The 23,429-nt window shown below is 47.3% G+C and overlaps 1 protein-coding gene across 6 annotated transcripts in view; it reads right to left on the reverse strand.

Annotated features, from left to right (window-relative positions):
• Window positions 1–23,429, reverse strand: part of FRMD5 (FERM domain containing 5) — a 311,916-nt gene that overhangs the window by 10,157 nt on the left and 278,330 nt on the right. For 5 of the 6 annotated variants that reach the window (XM_047735834.1, XM_047735833.1, XM_047735835.1 and 2 more), the window contains exons 5-13: window positions 22,446–22,543; window positions 20,428–20,551; window positions 16,980–17,067; window positions 8,256–8,344; window positions 5,134–5,197; window positions 4,449–4,540; window positions 1,624–1,698; window positions 1,008–1,076; window positions 61–167 (exon numbers count right to left, since the gene is read on the reverse strand). In XM_047735834.1, the coding sequence (XP_047591790.1) occupies window positions 61–167; window positions 1,008–1,076; window positions 1,624–1,698; window positions 4,449–4,540; window positions 5,134–5,197; window positions 8,256–8,344; window positions 16,980–17,067; window positions 20,428–20,551; window positions 22,446–22,543 (806 nt within the window). The remainder of the gene's footprint in view (window positions 1–60; window positions 168–1,007; window positions 1,077–1,623; window positions 1,699–4,448; window positions 4,541–5,133; window positions 5,198–8,255; window positions 8,345–16,979; window positions 17,068–20,427; window positions 20,552–22,445; window positions 22,544–23,429) is intronic. The other variant, XM_047735831.1, reaches the window with a different exon arrangement.

Consider the following 23,429-nt stretch of genomic DNA (forward strand, 5'->3'; position numbering starts at 1 on the left):
GAAGTGGTCCAGGTCAAAATGTAGAGGAACCCCATTGTCATCTGCAGAGCTTATGCTCACCTTCCATGATGGAGATGTGAACAGCTCTTCTGCGGGTCCTGGGGACACTGCTCAGCCTTGGGCCATGGGTTATGGAGGGACAGCTGCGGCTGGGAACCATCCCTGCTCTGAGGTTAAAGAAAAAGAGAACTTTGTTAATTCAGTGCACAGACAGATGTGGTCAGGACACAGAGTTGAGAAAGTAGCTGCTAGAATTGTCTGGCTGTGTTAAGTTTTATTTATTTGTTTAAAAAAGGTCTTTAATACCTGCTTTTTGCCTTTAGTTCCCGGATCCCAATCAGAGACACTGCTTTAGATTTGTCTGCCGCCTCACATGCCAGACCCACCTGCTTTAGTGCGGGAGTGGTACCACTGGTCTCTGGGCAGGTTGGTCAGGGAGTAGAGCCCCAACATAAGCAGTACTACAGAAAATGTGCCTGAAAACATATGGCAGCCTCTCTGACTTCTGACAGAGACTGCTGGTGGCAAGGATGTGCCATGTGAAGGTGGTAGTAATGCTCCCATTCCCAGAGATCAGGTTGCTTGGTGAACCCTAGCTGTCTTGGCCAGTCATATTCTTTTTGCATCTTACTAGGTTTAAGAGATATACATGATGTGCAGTTACACATAATGCAAGGATCTCAAAACTATTTTCGACCTAGTGTGATAGGGCTATGGGGCTATCCCTGGCTTTTGGTAATGGACTGATTCCAGAACTACGGAAATCTTGCATTTTGGACATGTCCTCCATGGTCTGTGACCACCTTCAGGATTTGGGAGGACAGCAGGGAAGTACCCAGGATGTGGTACTGGGTACTACGCCATCCCTCAGGTTCCCTCAAGGCCCAGAGATACCGGGGTCAGACTGTTCTCCATGCCTTTAGCTCCCTGCCGTGTTATCCTTCCCTTTTTGGAGCTTCTGGGATCTGAGCTGGAACTGGTTTTAGGGGAAGTCTGTGGCAGCCTACCTGTGTATTTCTGGTGGCTCCCGTTTGATCTTTGCACTTGACTCCATTACTTCCTTTGCAACTCGGCCACTATAAATAGTATAATAAAACAAGCAGCAAGGGATGAGATGGTATTCTCGCACTGGGCTCCTGTCTAAGGCTTCAGATACTTTTGATGAACTGGGAGATGGCTTCTGGCCTAGCCCTTCCCAATGTTTAGGTCACTGAGAAAGGCTTGCTTGCTGGGTAAGTTCTAAGATGTCCTGACAGCTTATCTTAGAGAGCTCTCTATCTTGAGTCTTTGGGATTTCCCATTGTCCAGCATGTTCCAGAAATATTGCCAAAAAAAAAAAAAAGAAATCTTTAGACAGACATGAAAAGAATCACTGCTACAGTTCTTATTTCACTGCTGTTCTGAGGGCAGAAGATATACATATTTAAACCCTCCAGACAAACTGTGGCAGGGAAGGAAAGAAATAGTCGGAAGGACAGGAGATAGGAGAACTGGATGGAAACCTTGGGGTTTTCTGGAGGTTCCCAGTTTCTTTGTTCTCAAGGATAAGGACCACTGAGCCACTGTTCTCCAGAGAAGGGTCTGAAAATAGGTCCATAACAGTTACTTACTGTCACTATTTACCTGTATCGGAACCGGCTCCCTTTAAAGAATAAATTGCTGCTGGACACTGTGCGGACTTGGCTTGACTTCTCCAGCCTGCAGCAAGGCAAAGTCCAGTGTGACAGATGGCCTGCGACTGCCTCATAGGCTAAGGCAGTGCATTCCCATCTCCTTCCAGAGGCTACTTAAGGAAACTCTTAAGGAAAAGGCCCTTCACAGCGCAGCTTGTCTCTGACTCTCCTTCATGACCTGAGAGCTTCCCAAGAGTGCTTTATGGGGTTTACCAGGGGGACTGAGATTAAATGTTAGGGATTGTGGTCTGGGGGAATAATAGAATGCCACTCATCGAACTTTGGGCCACTTGTTAGCAGTGTAACCTGGAGCAAATTTCTTTTTTTCTTGGCTTTGGTCTTCTTATCTATAAAACGATGGACCTGGGACTATTTGACCTCAGGAGTCCCTTCCAGTCCTTGTATTTGATGATATATGTTCATTTCTGGGTAATTGCGAGTTGAGAAGAGAGTACGGGCTGCCCTTCCTATTTCATCCCCCTCCTGGAGAGTCATAAAGTATGTTCTATTAAAGACTCTGAGAAGTCCTGAGATGAACAAACTACGTTAACTTTAATATAAGTTCCATCAGTTATTTGGACTTGTAAGTTATTTGGACAGTAAGCCTATTAACATCACTTTCAAGGCTGTTGTACACAGTTAATGTGGAGGATCTGGAAGGCTGTGGGCACTGTCAAATAGCCTTTTAGGTGACTTCTCTGATCCCAAATGGCCCTCTCACACTTAGAAAAGGAAGCTGGACAGAACTGCCTAGAGTGAAGCCCGCCAAGACCTGATCAGCTTATAAGCCCTGAGGTGCCTGGAGTGCTGATCTGCACGGGGAATCTATCTGGGTCTGAAGCCTCTGCCGTGAGCAGGCCATCAGTATTTAGGGCGCTATCCCCAAAATCCATGAATAGCAGTTCCTGGGAGATACCATCCCCACCCGTCTCAGGGTTCTGTGAGGCTTTAAGTCTCCTTGTCTTGCCCAAGCGTGTCCTTGAGTTTGACCTGACTGCCTTCAAAGCGTGAGGCCAACGGCAGGGCCAGGGATCTGCACGTGAAAGGTGCTCAGGGTGATGCCAGAGTGGCTGCTGCGAAGACTTGGCACAGTTGGGGAGCTGACCCAGGCTAGAGGCTTTTAACACTTAATAAAGAACATTAAGTAATCAGTGGAAAGATGAAAAACAGCCTGTTTCCAGTGAGGGTATTGGCAGGACTAGTTGGGTGGGGGGATTTATTAATGGAAAGACTCAGAAACTGAGTTTGGTCACAGGTAAAGAAGCACAGTTCTGTTCCCATGACACAAATAGAAAAAGGTCTTCAGAAATAGTGCAGACATCTTTTCTTGGACAGCTAGGGACTGAACAGGAGGGAAATTTGACCATGCAAAAGTCTTTTCTGAGTGTCTTCTTCATGAGATGAAAGAAGCCCACTCAGGTTATAATTCAGGCTGCCTGTTCAGCTCATCCCTGATTCTGATATCAAGTGTACAGAGATTATCAAGCAATTCAGAAAGCCTGTCCAAGAAAAAGCTCTGGGAGGCACCTGGGTGGCTCAGTGGGTTAAGCCTCTGCCTTCAGCTCAGGTTATGATCTCAGGGTCCTGGGATCGAGCCCTGCATTGGGCTCTCTGCTCAGCAGGGAGCCTGCTTCCCCCTCTCTCTTTCTGCCTGCTGCTCTGCCTACTTGTGATCTCTGTCTCTCTCTCTCTCTCTCCAAATAAATAAAAAAAGAAAGAAAGAAACAGCTCTGGGGCTGTGGCCCTAGAAGGGAAAAGGCCAATTCTGCCAGCCAGCATCCCATAGCAGCCAGCATGCAGCAGAGTCTTTTCACTGGGAAGGAGAATGGTATCCCTTCCAGCTCAGAGTAGTTCTGCTCTCTTCAGGATCCTTGAGGTTACTGGAGGGAGAACTATGGCCTGTCAGAGGCAGAATATACCCCAGACTTTGTCTTAACGTTGTCCTGATTAAGTACAGCTTATTAAAGTACAAATCATTACATTTTCTATTTTTAAAACCAGACCAAGGGTTTTAGTAAAACATACTTTATCTGGCATCACCCCAGTTTCTTGATGGGCTGTTTCTTTGTTCCCTAATGCATTTATAACCACTTTCTTAATCAAAACAGCACAGAAGCCTCATATACTTTACAAATCCTGTGGTAATCAGAATTCTTGCCTTTGGCCCAAAGCTGGCTTTTCAGTAACAGACAAGTCCTTGCTCCCCTTCCTGCTACCCCGCTCAGGTTCCTGGGCACTTGGTCTGTTACTGGCAGTACCTCTGGCAGTGACACACCAGAAGGCCTGGCATCAGCCCCAGCTCAGCACCAGGCTGTCCACTGGGGAGCAAGCCCCAGAGTCTTTCCAAAGCTTAGAGACATTTCTTGCCTGCCCTGCACCTGCTCCTTCCTGGAGCTATCATATTCTGGGTCTCCTATGGCTCTGAATGGCTCCACACGGCTAGCGTGATTCAAATCAGGTACCCAGGGGCTTTTTAGGCCCAAGGCTTGCCCTGAAAAGACCTCCAAGTGCTTTGCACTGGGAGCTGTCCCAAGGACATCACAAGGTAGACCCCTTGGACATCTCTGCTGGAAACATTCCTAGACCTCAACCCTGTCCCTCCAAGGAGTACAGACATCCAGAAAGGGGTCTGCATTTTATAAGGAAGCCCAGCAAAGTCCTCTTATGTCTCCTTTCTCAGTGTTTCTCAAACTTTCCTGCCCATCGTTACTCTAAAAGTAGCTTTTATGACTCTGACTCTGATAAAGATAGTCCTCATCACATGTGTCCACTCACTTGTAGAAGGCTTGGTTCTCGATTCCACATTTCCAGAGGTGCTTGCAGGCTTCTGGAGTTGGAGCAAAATATGTGAGAATAATTTTCTTTTCCTACAAAAAATCCCACATAGAAACAGCTGAGTGTGGATGGAGAAATGAAGGGTAAAATAGGCCAGGACATTGACCCCTGGTCTTAAGCCTACCCAGGACTGCAGGCTTTCAGATTTCAGATTGGGAAGGGGCTGCCTGGCAGCTGGCAGGTTGGAAGAGAAGGCCTTCAGGACCCACTGGGGCAGAGCTCAGTTCAGTGATTAAGTGTATCCTGGCAGGTCCAGTACAGTAAGCATCAGCTGGCACAAACTGAAGCAAGACAGCTCTCCCCAGGGAAAGTGCTACTTTCATCTGGAGTTTTTTTTAACTTCTTTTTGAAAGTTTATTATCTTCTTGGAATTTTCATAGAAAAGCAAAAGAATCTTGCATTGTCTGCATTTCCTGGAGGTATGGAACCTCTGGGAGTCACCAGCATCCCTGAGGAATGCCCTTGGGTTCCAGGGCCTAGCCATTTTTCATCCCTCACCATCAGGTCTTGGCTTACCATTTGGGTGGCTTAGTTCTACCTGGATACACCATTTTGGTTCAGTCCTGGCTTTCACGAACCATTCAGTGCCCCAGCCCTCCCTTAAGAGAAAGAAGCCAGCACTCACCTCTTTCTGACTTACGTATAGATAGAAAGTCTTTCCTTCAAATTTCAGCTTGGTCACCTCGTTCCTACAAGCACAAAGAGAGCACCTGTCACCTTGTTGTGGCTGCTTGTTCACAGCTAAGTCTTGTAGATGCACAGCCCACCCTGACTGGAAGGGGCTCCAGGCACAGACACAGTTTTAGCCAAAATTAGAACTGAAACAAGACAGCAGCGCAGGGGCCTTAGAGAACAGTTGCTGAAACAGTTCAATCCACAGTTTTCTGGTCAATCACACTATAATAATAGGGTGATAGGAGGATTTCGGGCTCATCAACAGTGGCTGTAAAAGGGAAACGTTTGCATGGGAAGTGAGTCTAGCTTGAGTGGTCCCGGGCCATTTCAGGATTTGGTTCATAAAAACAGGTGCATTATCTGGATGGGACTGTCAAATGTAAGATGCCACAGGTAGCTGATGAGGCCAAAGTTCAAGATACAGCGAATAATGAAAAACAATGCAACCAGGTTCTGAGGGAGTTGAGTCTTTTAGGTGACTGTGCCACTGGATGGAAAATGCAGTTTAATGCAAACAAATGTCAAACGATCTCAGGGAGGGGGCAGGGCAACATACCAAAGAGAGAGAACAGATTACATGGAACAGTCATGCAGCGTACTGACCAGGAAAGGGGCTTAGGGGTTTTTGTAGAAAAATCCTTGAAGCCACCAGCCCAGTGAATGGCTGCAGTAAAAGAGGCAAACAGGATACTGGGGTACGTCACCCGCGGGACAGACACAAATCAGAAGAAGTGACATGGTTACTGTACATGGCACAGCTTAGACCTCACCTTCACATACTGCTCTCAGCCTTGGTTACATTTACAAAATGGAAAAATGACCGGGCTCTTAGGTGGATGTCCCTGAGAGCCAGAGAACTAGGCCTCAGCATCGGTCGACCACTCCTTACTTCTCTTCCATTTGCCTGACACAGCTGCCCTTTGGATCGTGAAGGCCCTTCCATCTCACCAGGGGCGGAGTCCTTATTTTTATAAGAGTCCTTATATATTCCCCAACTGGGGCCCCCAAGGAGGTCAGACCATGCCTATCTGCCTCTACTTGACTTTCTTCCTCTTGGTAATCTCTAGGGAGATTTTCTCAATATCCTAGGAAGTAGCAAAAAGGTAGTGAGAACCATGGTTTACTACTGGCCAAAATTCAGGAGACAGAGGAAAGACACTTGTTTCCTAGAAATCATGGCTGGGTCAGGATGAGAGCTCATAATTTCTGACTTCCAGTTCTGAGCTAATCCAAGCATGCCGTATTCCTTATTTGAGTCCCTCCCAGTCAGTCAGTCTCTCTCATCCACATTCAGAATACAGTAAATATTAGTTAATATGTAAACAAATACGCTGATCATCCAGGCTTCAACAAGCAAGATAGGAAAGTAAGGAGCATTCTTTTGGAAGTGAGGTTAGGTTTACATCTATTTTTTAAAAATTGAGACAGTGAAAAAGAGACTTCCTGAAGAAGTGGAATGTGAGAGAAGACAGAGAATGAAGTGTTGGGGAGAATCAGGTGAGCATCAGGATTTCTGGTTGGGGAAGAATACTTTGTACTGCAGGGCCCTGTAACAGGTATGTTCTACTTTTTTCTAGCTACACATGCCCTCTACCAGGGACCTCACAGCTACCCTGGTTGGAGTACAGAACAGGATCTGGGTCCTCTAAGCAGTAGCAGACCATCCAGCTATATCCAGGAAGCCAGTCCTCCTCACTGGAAGAGCAGTGGCCTGACCCTACTCATTATCTTTTTCTGAAAAGTATTTTGTTGGAAAAGAGACCCCAAACCCTCACCATTGTCATTCAGAGAGCACCATGAGTGGGCCAACTTCAGAAGGCCTAGCAAAGCACTGTTTGGGGCATGCCCTTGTTACTCAGTGTGGCAATCTGCCTTGTGAAGTGGCCGTTTTCCTGGGGGATGGGTCCTGGCTGGTCGTGTCGGCGGGGGCGGGGGGGGGCAGTCTCATTAGCACCCTGGTTGATGCTCCTATTGCCAGTCTGCACAAGAGCAGCGGGGTTGGAAAGGCGGTGTTTATCCACAAGCTCACTCGGGGAGCTGAAGAGGACACAAGAAGAGAGATGCCCTGCAGCACCCCCGGCAGAAAGCTCGCCAGGAAACAGCTTTGTCCTCAGATTCCCCATCAGCTCTTCTGGAGAAGGCAAAGGAACCAAGACAGGAGCAAGCTTTCCCAGCTGAGCTCTGTTGGGCAAGGTAAGCCATTTGTCCAAGCCCAGGGGAGGAGTTGGCCAGCTTAGACTTGGCAGTCTAAGGCCAAAAAGGTACAGAAATCACAGGGCCTTTAGTAGAATATACACCATGTTCTGATGAGGCTGAAAGATGTTTGCAGGCCAGAAAAAGGAGCTCCAGGAGAGCCAAAAGTCCATCAATAAGGCAATCTGTGCTGCATCAGCTCCCAGAACCATCTAGAACAGACCCCAAACTGACAGGGTAGAGAGGAAGCAGTTCAGATTAGCTTCAGTTGAGGGAGTGGCTCTTGCCTGCTAAAAATGGGAGTGGGAGGAGGGAGGGGGGAAATAGGGGATGTGACTCCTGGGGCCTGAAGGCACCTGAGCCCTAAGAAAGGATAGGAGAGAGACCGAATAGCATCTGTGTGTGTGCAGACAGTGCCCACAGTGGGGGTCAACCTGAGGAGGGGGTTTTGCCAAAGCTGCAGCATAACTTCTATCTACCCCAAGGGTGAGCCCCTCTTTCCTTTGGCCAGTGGGTAAGGGAATAAGCAGTCGTGTTCATGCTGTAGTCCTCAGTGGGGTATAGTCCCAAGGACACAGTTCTCATAGGATCTCTGCTTCTTTAATATTGGCTCCAGCCCCGGGTCTCTCACCTTGCCCAGAAATCAACCCTCTACATTCTTTCTCTCTCTGGAGAGGCTGTTGGCTCTCAGGAACACCCCTTTGGAAGAACAGGATTCCTAGGAAGAGACCACTACCTTGATCAGTTATCATTATGGATGTAAGGCTTTGAGGGCGCTCAGAACCATAACTGCCCAATCACAGACAAAGGACATGGGAACCATAGCCCTCCCCAGCTGGTAATGTATAAAAAGCCTGTTTTGGAAATGAAGACACTCACCATTTAATGAAGTGGACCCTCTTGTTTCCTTGCAGAACAACAAACCCAAAAGGAGTGAAGGCCAGAAATGCAGCGTTTCCTGACACGTCCTGCAACACAGAAGGACCTTTCATCAGGGTGATGCAGGCATAGAGGTGAAAGGGTGAGACGCAGCTGTTCATTGGTGACACGGTTAATATGTGGCAGTAGGTCACAGGGCGAAGAGCATTTGGAGGTAACAGGCAAGCTATTTACCTTCCCCAAGCCCCAGGGCCCTTAGCTGTAAGTTGTAACCAATCTTAGAAGGCTGTTGTGAACATCCAGAGAAAATGGCACACCCTCCCACACTGCTGGTGGGTCACTTCAGGAAGCAGTTTGGAAGTTCTTCAAGTTGTTAAATATAGTTATTACATGACCCAGCATTGCATTTCTAGGTACCCAAGAAAACAGAAAGCACGTGTTCACATAGAAACTTGTACATGAAGTTCATAGCAGGATTATTCATAACAGCCAAAAAGTGGGAATAATCCAAATGTGCATCAGCTGACAAATACAGTGCGGTACATCCGTACAGTGGGCTGTTACTCAGCAGTAAAAAGGCATGAGCAGTGACACATGCTATCACATGGATGAACCTCGAAACCATTATGCTAAGTGAAAGAAGCCAGTTACAGAAGATCACACGTTGTATGATTCCATGTGTATGGAATGTCCAGAATAGGTAAATCCATAGAGACGAAAGATTACTGGTTGCCAGGGCTGTGGGGAAGGGGAGATGGGGAGTGACAGCTAATAGATGCAGAACTCTGTTACTAAGACTACTGAATTTCACACTTTAAAAGGATGAATTTTATGATATGTGAGCTATACCTCAAAAAAGCTGTTACCAGAGAGAAAGAGAGTGTACGGCAGTTATTATTATAATGGCCCTACACACCGTAGCTGCAGAAAATGTAAGAAGCAGCCAGCTAAGTGGAATAGCCACCATCAGTCTTATGGTGCCTGAACCATCAAAGAGGCCTCCTGGCCACTGGTCACTATTAGTTTGTCAATACCAGGCTTGAGGTTCTGCTGAGAAAACCCAGGAGTGGGTACAGCAGAAGCTGTAGGTCATGGCTCCCTCACGTGGGAAAATGACCTCCCTGAGAGCCAGGCTGAGGTAGAGCACAGAAAGTAGGTTGACCGATTGTGCTCTCATAGAGGCCTCAGGTGAAAGACTGTTCTCTTAGGGTGTGTGTGCAAGTGGCCAGAAAATTATCCCAGGACGTTGGTCAAATGTACATGTAGCCCATTGTCTGAGCCGTAGCTCACATGGTGCTTTGGGGTCAGGGTCAGGCATCTGGTGTGAGGCATTCAAGTGGGGGCTCTGGCTGTCAGGCTCTTCTAGTCTCTTCCACTTGCAGGGTTTGCCTCCTTGGCACACATCTTCAGCCTGATTAGGTCTAAGAATAAGAACAGTGGGGCCACTGCTGGGCCTTGTAAGCCTTGCCTCAAGGAAAAAATGCAGTTTTGTCTTAAAACTATCTCTTAGAGTCAGGGTCACAGGTGTGAGCCTCTGGGCCTAGCGAATGAACTATATGTTTTGCAAACAATTCCAATTAATCTATTGCTTTTATTGTCCTTTCCTTAGGGTCTTTTGTGATTCTGACACTTGGCCACAAACATTGTGTCCTTCAACCCAGGGGCATAGCAAAAAGCTGTTTAAAAATAACCTAAATGGAGATACTGTGAAGCCATGGGGCTGATTTTCCTCCTGCCTGTCATCAGTGCTTAGTGGTGGTTATTAATACCTGAGCGCCAGCGCTGCACAAAGGCATGGTCCCTGGCAGCGGCACCAGTGCTAACCTAGCAGCCTGGCCTCTGGGAGTGGGGAGAATGCCTGGCAGACATGGGTGAGGGCAGCCTGCTTTGGATGGAGGGTGGGCACTGGGAGGCCTTCTGCTCACAGTGCAGGCAGGACCCAAGGAAGTCCAGAAACTGCACATTCAGAAAGTGACTTGAGGGTGGAAACCTTACCTTATTTGTACTCACAGAACAGGCCTGTAGGAAATGTTTATCTGATGAATGTGTAAGACAGTGAGGTGGGCCAGAGGGACCAGGGGGAGTACAAATGAACAAAAACAAGAGGGGAAGGCATCTTACAGTGTTCTGAGAGGAAGGCCTAGAAAGAATAGGTAGAAGGGTGGAAAGGAAGGGTCAGTCAGCAGAAGATTGTGGGTGGCTAGAAATTAAGGGTAAAGAGTGGGGAGGGGAGCAGCGGAGCGGGCAGGGGTCAGGGAAGGGCTTCTGTCTGCTTCTTGCTCGACTGACCTCCGCGGGGAACAGGAGGACACAAGAGGCATGCACTGTGACCATAGTGTCATGGGCCCCGTGGGGACCACTCAGGCCCATGCTCTGACTCTACACTCACTGTCCGTGTGACCTCGGCCAGGTGCCATGCTTTCTCTGTGTTTCAGACTCCTTGTTGCAAAATTAGGGTTGATAATACTATGTACCTCTCAGGTTGTGCTTAGCAGACTCCCAGGACATGCTAGTGGTTGTGTTAATATGAGTCTATTGAGCTTAATACAAAATACTTTTTCTTAAAAAAAGCCGGTGTTTGGGGCACCTGTGTGGCTCCGTTGTTAAGCGTCTGCCTTCGGCTTGGGTCATGATGCCAGGGTCCTGGGATTGAGCCCCACATGGGGTTCCCTGCTTCTCCTTCCCCCACTCCCTCTGCTTGTGCTCCTTCTCTCGCTGTGTCTCTGTCAAATAAATAAAATCTAAAATAAAATAAAAACTGTAGTGTTTACTATTTTTCCTGATGTTGACAGATTTAAATATTGCTAGTTAGGAAATGAGGGTGTGGGAAGTTGGGGTAGAAAGGGAGAAGTCAGTCATTGTTAGGGTCCCGTGGAGAAGGGGGATTTGGGCTCAAAGTGAAGTGGGCAAAAGGGGAAGGAGACAGAGGCTGTGACAGAGGTCTGTGAGAGTCGTTCCAGTGACAGGTGCCTCTGGCCACAGCACAGAGAAGAGCAGGTCCTCCCACAAGCTGGGCAGCACTGGCTGGGCTGTCTGCTGGCACTGTCATCTGCACTGTCCATACACCTCAGGGCTGGCCTCTGGGTGAAGGCAGGTGTTGGAGTTAAGGGGGAACAGCCTCTCTGGACCAGACTAGACTGGCTGATTTAGAACAGGAAGCAAACTGGGAATAAATCCCAATTAGATACCACATCATTCGAGTAAGTAATAGTAGCACCTTGAGCAACGAGGAGATACTTTCTCCAAACTGTTTCCAATGCAACAGTTGTGGATGAAGGCTCCTGCAAAGCCTGGCACCTGGGAGTCCACAGGGACGAGGGCAGCTGGAATGTTTGCCCCTTGTCTCTTGCACGTGAGGAGCAGGACTTGTAATGACAGCAAGAAGCCTCACATCTGCACCAGCAAAAAACCTAACAGGCAGCCATGCTGACACCTTCTCCAGAACCTTCCCGGTTTCTTCCATCTAACATGTGAGCCTGCCCTTGGGATTTGTGTGCAAAAGGACAAGTTATATGACAAAAAGAGAAAGAAATGAGGATGAGGAGAGAAGTGATAGAGAAAGTGATAACCTGTTCCTTGGATCTTCCATTCTGATAAGCCGAAGGTGGTCTTTCCTTTCCGTCCCCTTCCCATCCTGATGAGATCAGTACCCACAAGACTGAGCATTAATGGATCTGAGAGGTGGAATAAAAAACTCAAGTCTTAGGGGCCACACGGCATATATTACTAACCCCACTCTGCATCAGATAATGGTCTAAAGTATTTAGTTCACTTCTATAGTTGTGAGATACAAGATCTGTTTTCCATTCTTCATCTTTGTGGAAAGAGCTCATTCTTGGTTTAGGATGGTAATCCTGCTTCTTATTTGCTCTGTGACTTACTTAACTTCTCTGAACCTCAGTTTCTTCATTCGTCAAATGAGGACCATAAATACTTAAAGAAATACTACTTCTATGTGATTTTAGGGTGATGGCATAAATGATTTATTGCTAAGACATGGCCAATCATGTTTTTCCTTGGAGGGGGCTGGATTTGCACAGAGTACTTCATATGTTCATGTAGAAACCACCATCAAACTCGACTGCATCAGTTTGACATCATCAAAGGTCCACCTTAAGATGATCACTCTGCCTAGAAAAAGATTTTTGGAAATCACCACACTGACTGGTTCTGAGAAGTAGGGACGTCTGGCCATCGTTGCCCACTCCCCACGGGTTCCACCTCTGGATACAATGAAGTACACTTCTGTCTGCTGCCGCCCCAGAGGACATCCTGGGTATGCCAGAGTCAGAACCCGGGTATTCTTTCAAGATAACCACTCCCCTCTCTGGAGCAGGACTTCAACTAATTCGGTATGGGTGAATGAAACCTCTGTTTTCAAAAACCTTAGGGAAGGGGTGCTTGGGTGGCTCAGTTGGTTAAGCATCCGACTCTTGATTTCGGCTTAGGTCATGACCTCAGGGTCATGGAGATTGGGCCCTGCGTCAGGCCCAGTGCCCGGTGGGGAGTCTGCTTGGGATTCTCTCTCCCTCTGCCTCTGGCCCTCCCTCTGCTCACATGCATGCTCTATCTAAAATAAATACATCTTTAAAAAAAAAAAAAAAAGACCTTAGGGAAGATTACACATGCTCTTCCACATGTATATGCCCATCCCTGAAAGCTCATAGCTAGGAACCTTTAGATTAAGTCAATCATGAAAATCACCCAGTTTCAATATACTTAAATATGGTCACAAGAAAGTAGAGTGGAAGTTAGGAGGCAACCCTGTAAGAGCCTTGGCATCACCCCATTAAAGATCAGAAATTGAAATCTTGGCACATACTTGCCATCTAAGTGGCTTTAGTCAAGTTCTTCATCTCAGCAGCAAACCTACCACTCTCCTCACAGTGCAGCCCGGAGGGGCCCGCCTGGGGATGAGGGCGAGTCATCACTGATCCTTCTTCTTTTTTTTTTAATTGCTGATCCTTGTTCTGTTTCTCTGAGGTCAGGGGCAACTTGTCAAGATGGGGAAGGGGATTTATTTAGAAAGGAGCATAGGTGGCTGATTATGAAAGGTCAGAGGAATGACAATTTTATTTGTATGTTTCTCTAACCTAGATCTTCTGAAATCAGTTTTCTCCTGTATAGAACAGACATAAAGCCACTTAGTGAACTTACATTAAATTTTTCTGATTTCAGTGGTGCTATCAGTTCTCTCTATCAGAATTCATAGTGAGTCTCCTTTGTTCCTAAATAAATGCCATCTCCCCAGAAGAAAGACTAGAAATGGTAACTGAAAACGTACAGAATTGAGACCCAGGCAAGACCGGGTTTGAGTTCCTTACCACTAACTCTGGACATGTTAGTTGGTCTCTCAGAGGCTCAGTGTTTTTTAGATTTTACTTATTTGAGAGAGAGCTTGAGAGAGAGATCATTAGCAGGGAAGTAGGTAGAGGGAGAAGCAGACTCCTTGCTAAGCTGGTGAAGAAACCTGGGATCATGACCTGATTCAAAGGCAGATGCTTAACCGCCTGAGCCACCTGTGCACCCAGGCTCGGTGTTCTTATCCCAAAATGAGGACAAGAACATGTTCTTGGCAGTGTTCTAAAGATTAAATGAGATAGTGTATGTAAGTGCCTGGCATGTGCAAGCTCTCAATAAATGGCACTTTCATGACTCATCATAGGGCTGGGTACAGGATGGGTACCTGTGATGGGTCTGACCACTCCATAAACCTCAGCAGGGCAAGAGGCCACAGTCTGGGCCTCTGGGAGATGCAGGACCAACAACCAGTCCCAGGGCCCCCTGGAAGGAACAAGATGGTAGCTCCTGAGGTTGGAGAGGTGTCAGAGTTGGGAAGTAGATGCAGCACTGGGCTGCCAGTGGTTCGCTTCCAGCAGCTGTAGGCTTTGGAGATGGGGGCTGAGGGGTGATGCCGAGAGCTCAGGAGAGCTTGTGCAAGTTCAGAGCCTAGGTGTTCTTGTAACACAGCCAGCTGCCGGAGCCCTCTGGCTGTCCCACCCAGAGTTGGTAGGATCTCTTCCTCGTCCCAGGGCCAGACAAGGACACTCTGGGCAGAGAGGGACCATCAGTGTGGACAAGAACAACAGCAGCTTCTTAATCAGTCCAGGAGAACGGAGCTCCGCTGAAGTGTTGTTCTGCTCTCATTTAATTATCAAAACAATTCCTCTTCTTCTGTCCTCCCTAGGGCTGCATGCCCCAGATTCCCCGGGCCCGGTAATTGCCTCTCTGTTAATAGAAATCATCGGTATTTATTACACCGAGTGCTCCAGCTTATTTCAGCTCTCCTTGTAGCAACATCAAGGCGAGTGCTTGGGAGCATATCACCAAAGTAACCCTACTTAATGATAAGAGTAAATGCTCCTGAACTGTCCTTGCTCAGGAGGGCCGAGGAAACCACGATCTGGAGCCCAATGAGATGAGCTGAGGGGCCATATGTGGGGTCCGCAGCAGCGCCCTGACTCTGGGGGAGTAAGAAGTACAGGGCCTGGGAACAAGGGACTGGAAGAACAGTAAGATGACTGCTCCCACCTTCCCCTAGAGGGAGTCTCCTGGGGGATTCTGTTCCGTACAGATACATAGCAGTGGGGAGTGGCTGGAGTTCAAATTCTTGGTCTACTACTCAGGGCCTTGTAAACTGTGGCCTCCCAGAGCTTTAATCTTCTTACCTATAAAACTGGGAAGAGTGAAATCCACCTCTCAAGGCTGGCATGAGGATTAAATGAGAAAATAATGCAAAAGGATTCCAGTGGGCCTGCTGCCATAGAATGCATGCCACAAATTTGTCTTCTCTCCTTCCTTCTAGGAGTTGATGAAGTGAGGTACTGGGCCTCACACAGTGCCTGATATGAATAGGGGGTTCCTTTCTGCAGCCTCTTCAGCCTCTGTGTCCAATAAGGACAAACTCATCAAGGATGGGTCTGGGCCAGGAGCCTTCCAGCCTCAGGTTCATGTGGATCTGGGCTAGACACCAGGCTGGCTGCCCCTGTAGCTTCCAGACCCACACAGGCAACAGCGGAGAATCCTTACCCACCTCCACTCGGTTGTGCTCAGGTTCACTGTCCACCATCTGTCTTGGAGGTGACCCGGCACCTTAGGATGAAGATCGCTATCTCTAGGCAGCTGTGTCTTTTAAGGTCCTGAAGTGACTCAGCAGTTTGTGGAGTACAGTCACTGAGTACCTTCTGTGTACTTTCACACAGATGAGGAAAGCAAGACTCAGGCCTACAAAGGCCTCAGAAAGCCGGAGATCAGAGCTGAAGATAGGCCAGCTGACTCTGAAGCTCTTTTCAGTACTATGCAGTCTCCCTGTGGATAGTATCTGAGCAATTCATGGTTGGATCTGTTATGCAAGGGCATTTGCTAGTTTATTTGTAAATAACCGTACATCAGTTTTTTTTTTTGTTTTTTTTTAATACTAACAGGAATGAATATATTTTCTGACAGCGCTGGCTCCCAGGAACGCAAGGGTTATCTGGCAGTGGGTTGTGCTGGTGGATGGGGAACTGTGTGGGGTGGGAAAGGTGACCAGGGTTGCTGAGTGCCAGAATGTTCTCGAAGTTCATATTTGAAGTTTCAGCATCAACTCCTATGTAAGAACAAATAACTATCACCTCACCAAGAAGCCAAGGGAAATGCAACTCTGCCCCTACATTACCATGTTCCTTGCTTTCTACTGTTCTTTTTTTTTTTTTTTTTAAAGATTTACTAATTTATTTGAGGAGGGGGCAGAGAGAGAGGGAGAGAACCTCAACAGACTCCTTGCTGAGCATGGAGCCTGAGACGGGGCTCAATCCCATGACCCTGAGATCACAACCTGAGCCAAAATCAAGAGTTGATCACTTAACTGTGCCACCGAGGTGCCCCTCTATTCTGTTCTTTTAATTTTTGTTGGAAACTTATGGTGTCCCCTCATTAGGAAGAAAAAAGGTCAGTGTCCTCTCGTTCCCATATGATACTGGCTCCCTCAGTTCAAACTGAGAATCAGCTTTACTGGCGGTACTGGTTTCCAGTAGTAGAAAGAGAGAGGCAAAAGCTGGAGAAACTGAGGCAGAGACCAGGAGTGTGAAAGCAACTGAGATGTGGAGGTGAAGTGGAGGGACACAGCTGCAGAGAGAGGGGAAGAAGCCGTGTGTCTCCACTGCTGTCCACAGTGACTGTGGCTGCTTGAGCTCTTCTCCAAAATGCCGGACACACGCTAGCAATTACAGAGGTTTCCTCTGGGCAGAGCCTCCTGGGCTGGTTCCCCGTCTCACCCTCCCCAGCGCATAATGGAATTAAATGCGACTCCGCTGGCTGGCAGTTCCTCCGCAGTTCCTCGCAGTGGCTTAATGCTGCAGCAGTCAATAAAAACCGCTCTTGGAAAGAAACGAGATTACAGGTCAGGGAAGGGTGGGCGGTCCTGGGGCGGCCTCTGATCGTTCCCTGTGGGGGGCCTTCCCCATTCCTCACTTGGTTTCCACAAAATTACCTACTGCTGCCACAGTGGGGCCCCGGCTTTGGGTTTGTTATTTAGATTGACTTGGCCTTGGACACTCTGAGGTTGATGTGCCACCACAAAATTATGCAGCGTGAAAGCCAGAAGGTTTTTCTCTGGCCTCTGTCACTGAAAGAACCGGCTAACCACATACTGAAGGTGGAAGGCGTAGGCACATGCTCCTTCCCTGCCTGTCAGCCTTTGGAGAAGGCAAGGTCAGTGCAGTCTCCCGACTATGGGGGTCTTACCTTACACGGGTGAGGGTCCACTCCATAGGTCTCCAACGTCTGTGCTTTTCTTAAAAAGTTCAGCTCTGATGTTGCTGGTGTTTGACCACTGGAATAAAGAAAATGAGATGATTTCAGGGTTTCCTGTTCTCACAGACTCCCCTGAGGTAAACTCCCCATGAAGAAGCTTTCAGGGGCTGGCTCAGTCAGTTAAGTGTCTGACTCTTGATTTCAGCTCAGGTCATGAGCTTGTGAGATCAAGCCCTGTGTTGGGCTCTGTGCTCAGCGAGGAGTCTGCCTGAAAGATTCTTGGCCTCTGCGCCTACCTACTGAGCTCACTCAGGCTTTTTTTCTTTAAAAAAAAGTAAGTAAATATATATATATATATATATAAATATATATAAGTAAATATATATAAATAAGTAAACATATATAAGTAAATATATATATTTTTATTTATATATATATACATATATATTTCTTTCTTTCTTTCTTTCTTTCTTTCTTTCTTTCTTTCTTTCAGGGTAAGTCTTACACTCCAGTTTTTCATAGAGTGTGCTCCCTGCCCTGTTCAGGACCAACTTCCGAGACTCCTGTCTAGGGTAAAAAAACTCAGATGTCTTCAGACCAAGGCTGACTACATAATGAATGCTGTGGGCCGAGTGCAGACAGGAGGGAATGGTGGGGAGACTACGGCAGACTGGAGAGGGCTACCTCATTGAATGAGGGCAGCTGCTCCTGAGCTCCAAGACTAGTCCTGTGGGGATGCAAGGCCCAGCGCTACTAGAGGTTAAAAGCACTGCTTTTAGAAGGGAAGTCAGAGATACTGATTTTTTATGTGCTATTTCACAATTTCAAGTACTATGGAAGCAAACAAAACACACTTGTAGCCTGGCTGCAGGCCATGGGTTTCTTGTCTGTGATCTGATCTCTACTGAAATACATAGGAAGGGCCTCTATATCTTGCTGTTGCTGCCACCCCTTTTCCTTTACCAAAAGGGAACATGGGAATGGAGGGTGAAGAGACAGCAGGAGACAGTGCTGAGCTCCCCAGATGCCACAGTAGCTCTGTTTGTCCACAGGGTGATGACTATGAAAAGGAAACAATCAGGAAAAGGAAGAAAGCACCCTAGTGCCAAGCCATCTGAGGAGAAGGCCTTTGGCATCATTCCCTTCAGAGCTGCCTGGAATCTGGTGCTTTCCTGAGCCCCACATAGAACCAGTGGCAGTCTCCCCTCGGTGCCATCAGGGTCCAGAGCCCTTGTGAAGCAGACATACTCCTATGGACGTTGGGTCAGTTTCACTGCAAGGAAGGGCAGGTTTGTCAAGTCAACAACTCTGATGGCTGGTGGGCAGGACTGAAAGTTGCTGATTCCTAAGGTCATTATTTGTCCCAAGTCATATGGTAGTGTAGGAAGACAAGGCAGAGCAGGCAGAAGCAGGCCAGATTCCTGCTAGTGTCCCTTTGGAGAGATATCAATCAGCACATTTCTGTTCCAGCCTCCATGCTGCTTGCTGTAAAATCTACCAAGAAATAAAGTGCACAGTCTGGGCCCTCCAGGAACTCAGGTTAGAGCTGGAGGAAGGAAATAGACACATTTTTAATAAGGAAGATGAGGCCAACCTGCGCAAGCAGGCATTATGTTGACTGCAGATTTCTACACCAGCAAACCTGTGGCATGAAGAAGGTGTTTGGGAAATGTCTGTGTGGCAGGGAAAGGCTGGACCCCAGAGGCAGCTGAGCACCACTGCCCCGTCCAGGGAGCTTCCTCATTCCCATTCTGGAAGCTGGGGGGTCTTGTGGGCTTCATTCATTCCAGGAGTTGGCCCAAGCCTCCAGGGCCCTCAAAGTGGCCATCATTTCCTGGGGGGGGGGGGTCCCCTGTCATCTACTAGGTTTCTGGATGACTGTCCCCACTGCTCTGACATCAAAAACCCTCCTGTCAGTGCTTCTGGCTGTCCTAGCACATCCCTGATCTCTGCTTTGAATGAACCATGAAAGGTCCATGTGTATTCCGACCTTTACCACAAGGGGCCGCTATTTCCCTAACAGAGTGATGGGAGGAGCCGGCCTGCTCAAGAAAGACCACACCAGCCCTTGGACAGATATGAGGAGTTGCTAGGATTCCACCTCTGAAAGGTGTCTCCATTCTCCTGGGAGAGTGGGAGCCAATGCAATATTAAGTTGAAGCTTAATATTAACATTAAAAATATCTCCCCCCGTCCTTGGGCATTAACCTGCCCCAGGAAGGTGGTTAAGCAAACATTCAATAAAAATTTTTAAAAAATTGTAACATACTAATATGATGGCATGTTTTATTTTACAGCAGTGCATTGTATATAGCCTTTTTCTCCATAGTTTTATCAGTTTGGGGTATATGTGCTCCAGCATACCACACAAAGTGGAGTGCTTACACAATACTGGTTTAAAAAAAAATAGGGCACCTTGGGTGGCTCAGTTGGTTGGGCAACTGCTTTTGGCTCAGGTCATGATCCTGGCTGGGGTCCTGGGATCAAGTCCCACATCAGGCTCCTTGCTCAGTGGGGAGCCTGCTTCTCCCTCTCCCACTGCCTATCATTCCCCCTGTTGTGCACACTCACTCTCTCTCTGTCAAATAAATAAAATCTTAAAACATTTTTTTATAGTTTTTATTTTTTTAAAGATTTATTTATTTTAGAGAGCGTGCACATGTGAGGGGGGAGGGGCAGAAGGGGAGAGGGAGAGAAGCAGACTCCCCTGCTGCAGGTGGAGCCCAACATGGGGCTTGATCTCATGACCCTGAGGTCATGACCTGAGCGCAGATCAAGAGTGGAACACTTAACCTACTGAGCCACCCAGGCTCTATTGTGGTGGTGGTGGTGGTGTTTTAAATCAATCTTTGCAGAAAATCCTATATATATGGATGAAATACATTAATACTCTTTAATGGAATTTGGCATATTCTGGGCAAACTAAGAATCTCCTGTGTAGGGCTGTGGGTTGAGTGAGACAATACTGAAGACATAGCCCCTGAACCACATGCTCTCAGGGTACCCCCAGCATATATCAACCAGGCCAGCCCTGTGCCATACCATCCACTGACCCAGAAGCCACCTGTCATGCTGCCACAGACTGAAGGTAGAGGCTTGCCCATTTTCACATGCCTCCTCTCATCTGTTTTCTCTTCTGTGTTTTTCTTTTCCTTTTCCCTAGCCCATGCTTCTTCCCTCTCTCTCTTCATTTATCTTAGTGAAGCAGATCCCTTTCAGAGTCCAATCCTGCTCTGCTTTCCTTGTACTATAATGACAGCCTCAGCCTGCACTACAGGGCTTGGGCTCCTGCTGTCAGTGGAATACTGAAAACGGCACATCCCAGAGTCAGGAGGACTGGGTATGTGGGCGTGGAGGCTGCAACACAGGACTTGTGTGTCCAGGCTTTGTGTCTTTGTGTCAGGACACTGTGTCCTAAGCCTGAATAAGTGTCACCTACCTGAGTTCTGTCTTGTGAATCTCTGCAATCTTCCTTTCCAGCTTCTCTGAATGTTTTGGGAAAAACTGGAACTTGGAGCTATAGCCTTCAGGGTGTTTCCCTGGGTCATAATCCCCAATCTCCGCTTGCAAAAGTAGAGTAAAAACAGTTGTGGAGATAGGTAAATCATCACTGGTAAACAACAAGAAATTAACACACAGCGCAAAAGGCAAAGCACACACCAAATTTCTAAGGAACAATGGGTCTTGAGCGTGGAGGTGGGGCAGGCAGAGGAGAGGGCAGGCCCGTCAGAGGCATGCCTACCTTTGTTTGCCCAGGTCTGCACTGGGGGTTGCTGTCAAGCCTAAGCTAGAGACACTAGAGCCAAGCCTGTGTTCTGTGGTCACCACAAGTAAATACCCAATAAAAGAGCAGAAGGCCGTATCACGGTCTTTATCCATTCAGCCTGGAGAAAAGGACGTGGGATCAGTGCTTTGCGGCAGCACGGGAAACAGCTTGATTAGGAAGATAGCCAGGGGCCCGAGCCAGATTTGAAGTCTAAGCATCAGTTTTGAGGATTTTAGCAGGGACACACTGCTGAACAAGCCAGGACCCAAACTCAGAACTCAACTCACAGTTGAAATCGAATCTAATCAAGTGAATACATTTGAGTAAATATTCTTTCAGAGCTGACCAATGTCAGGTCCCTTGGAGAGAACCTCAGAGTGGGAAGACTGGTTAAAACTGGCCATTGGGGGGACGCCTGGGTGGCTCAGTTGGTTAAGCAGCTGCCTTCGGCTCAGGTCATGATCCCAGCGTCCTGGGATCGAGTCCCACATCGGGCTCCTTGCTTGGCAGGGAGCCTGCTTCTCCCTCTGCCTCTGCCTGCCACTCTGTCTGCCTGTGCTCACTCTCGCTTCTCTCTCTATGACAAATAAATAAATAAAATCTTAAAAAACAAAAACAAAACAAAACTGGCCATTGAGTTCTGGAGCACCAGGTTTCCTAGTTTTCTGCAAGGAGCAGGGCTTTCTCCACCCATTTAGAATGTGCCTTCCAAATCACTTGGGAATTTCTATCGTTCAACAAGAGACTAAAAGCTTGCCTGGGCCTATAGTCCAGAGTGACCTCGGACCACGGAGTCATTTACGATTTTATTTAGAAAGCTCCAAGTGGAAAACATCAATATTAGACATCAACTGTTTTTTCAAAGGAAAAAAAAAAGGAAAAATTCAATGTGGTTGTTAGGGTAAACCCGGTGGAAAGACTGGAGTTTAAAATCTCACTTAGGACCAACTTCTTTAAAAATGAAGGGGGCCTCTTTGGATAGCTTAGAGTTGGCAGGGACCTTCTAGACTTGCTGTTTAGGTGCTTTTTAAAAACAGGAGTCTCAGAAGTCAAAGTTACAATAATGTGTGGACCTTTACATTCTTAATGCAGCTATGATATTTCTCTTAACAGAAGAGCTATAGTTTCTTATTGGTGAGCATTTTTCAGGTTCTCTTCGCAAAGCAGCTTCCTGGCATTCACAGATTGCCAATTAAAGGTTCAGATTCATTGACGGAAACTGATTTTAGTGCCGTGGTCCCAAACAATCTAGTGACAGTTTCAGGCCTAAGGACTAAGAGGAGTCTTGGAAGTGGCACTTAACATTCCAACTTTGACCACTCTGAATGGAAAGGTCTCCGAAAGGGACGCCAGTATTCCAAGACAGTTCACACCTTCGAGATATGCATGAAAGGCTACGAAAAAATGTATCCAGATGACTCTCCAGAGTCTCAGTAACTCTACCAACCAAGGGTGGAGGAAACCCCAGACAGAGTCCCAGTGATCCGAACGTGCTGGCAGAAAGAACTGAGGCACAAGCATAGGGTTGAGTGGTTGGAGCTTTCTGGACCTAGGGAGTTCAGGCAAAGCCCTCCCACTCAGACTCTGCTTCAGGTTAGATACTGTTTATATCCAAGAAGTAGTCATCTGTGGAAACTGAAATAATCAGTACTTAGCATGAAAAGCAAATTCATCTTGTCAAAAGGCATTACCTTGAAGGATGTGAGCTGCTAACAAGGCAGCGTCTGATGTTTTACAGAGGAGGCGGCCATGGTAGAGATCCCTTTTGATCTGTAGGAAGACTAAGTACCTGGAGAGAAAACAGAGGCTGAACTAGAAAGGATTTCTCTGATGGCTTTAAAGACATAAGGATGGAATATGAGCCTATCAAAATTCTCATCAGGGAACTTTTTTACTACATTAAAATAAACTTAAAATGTACCACAGAACAAATGTATTTTCCATTTTCCTAAAGACTTTTAAGTACTTTGCCCCGAACTGATTCGGGGTTCAATTCAAAACAACCTGTCGGTTTCCTTCACTAGCTCAAGACAGAATTGGTGCTTTCTGGCAAAAACACTGTGCCCCACCCCAGTGCTGGGTTTTGGAAGGAGCCAGCCCTGGCCCCTTCAGTGCTAAAAAAGAAACCTGTGTCAGCAGAGAGAGGCCAACTGGGCTCCTCTCTGTCATGGATTCTGGCTGATGTTTCTTCCTAAGAAGCAGAACGGCGGGTGAAGGAACCAGCCCAAGGAGGAGTTCCGCCTCAGCCTGCCAAGACACCCTGCCCAAGTGTGGCAGGGCCTTCAGTTATTGGCAGAGCTCAAATGGAGCTCTCAGATCTAAATAAGGTGTAAAAAGGGGCACCTGTGAAGGAAGCAAAGAAACTTGTGGCTAGCGTTTCTTCCAATAGAGAAAGCTCTCACCTGAGATGGAAGCAGGACAACAAGAGTAACAGCTAATAGTAGCCAATACGTATCGAGCACTTCTGATCTGCCAGTGCAGGGGTTACACACTTTACGTGCACTATCTCATCTCATTCTCACTTAAGACTGAAAAAGGTACTATCATCCCCCCATTCTTAAAATATTTAATTCCAGTATAACATACAGTGTTTCTTGTATTATTCCCCCCTTTTAAGATAAAGGCACTGAGGGTTAAGTGATTTTTCTCACCGGCACACAACTGGGAAGTGGCAG

This window comes from Lutra lutra, chromosome 7 (assembly GCF_902655055.1).
Source record: "Lutra lutra chromosome 7, mLutLut1.2, whole genome shotgun sequence".
Lineage (NCBI taxonomy): Eukaryota > Metazoa > Chordata > Mammalia > Carnivora > Mustelidae > Lutra > Lutra lutra.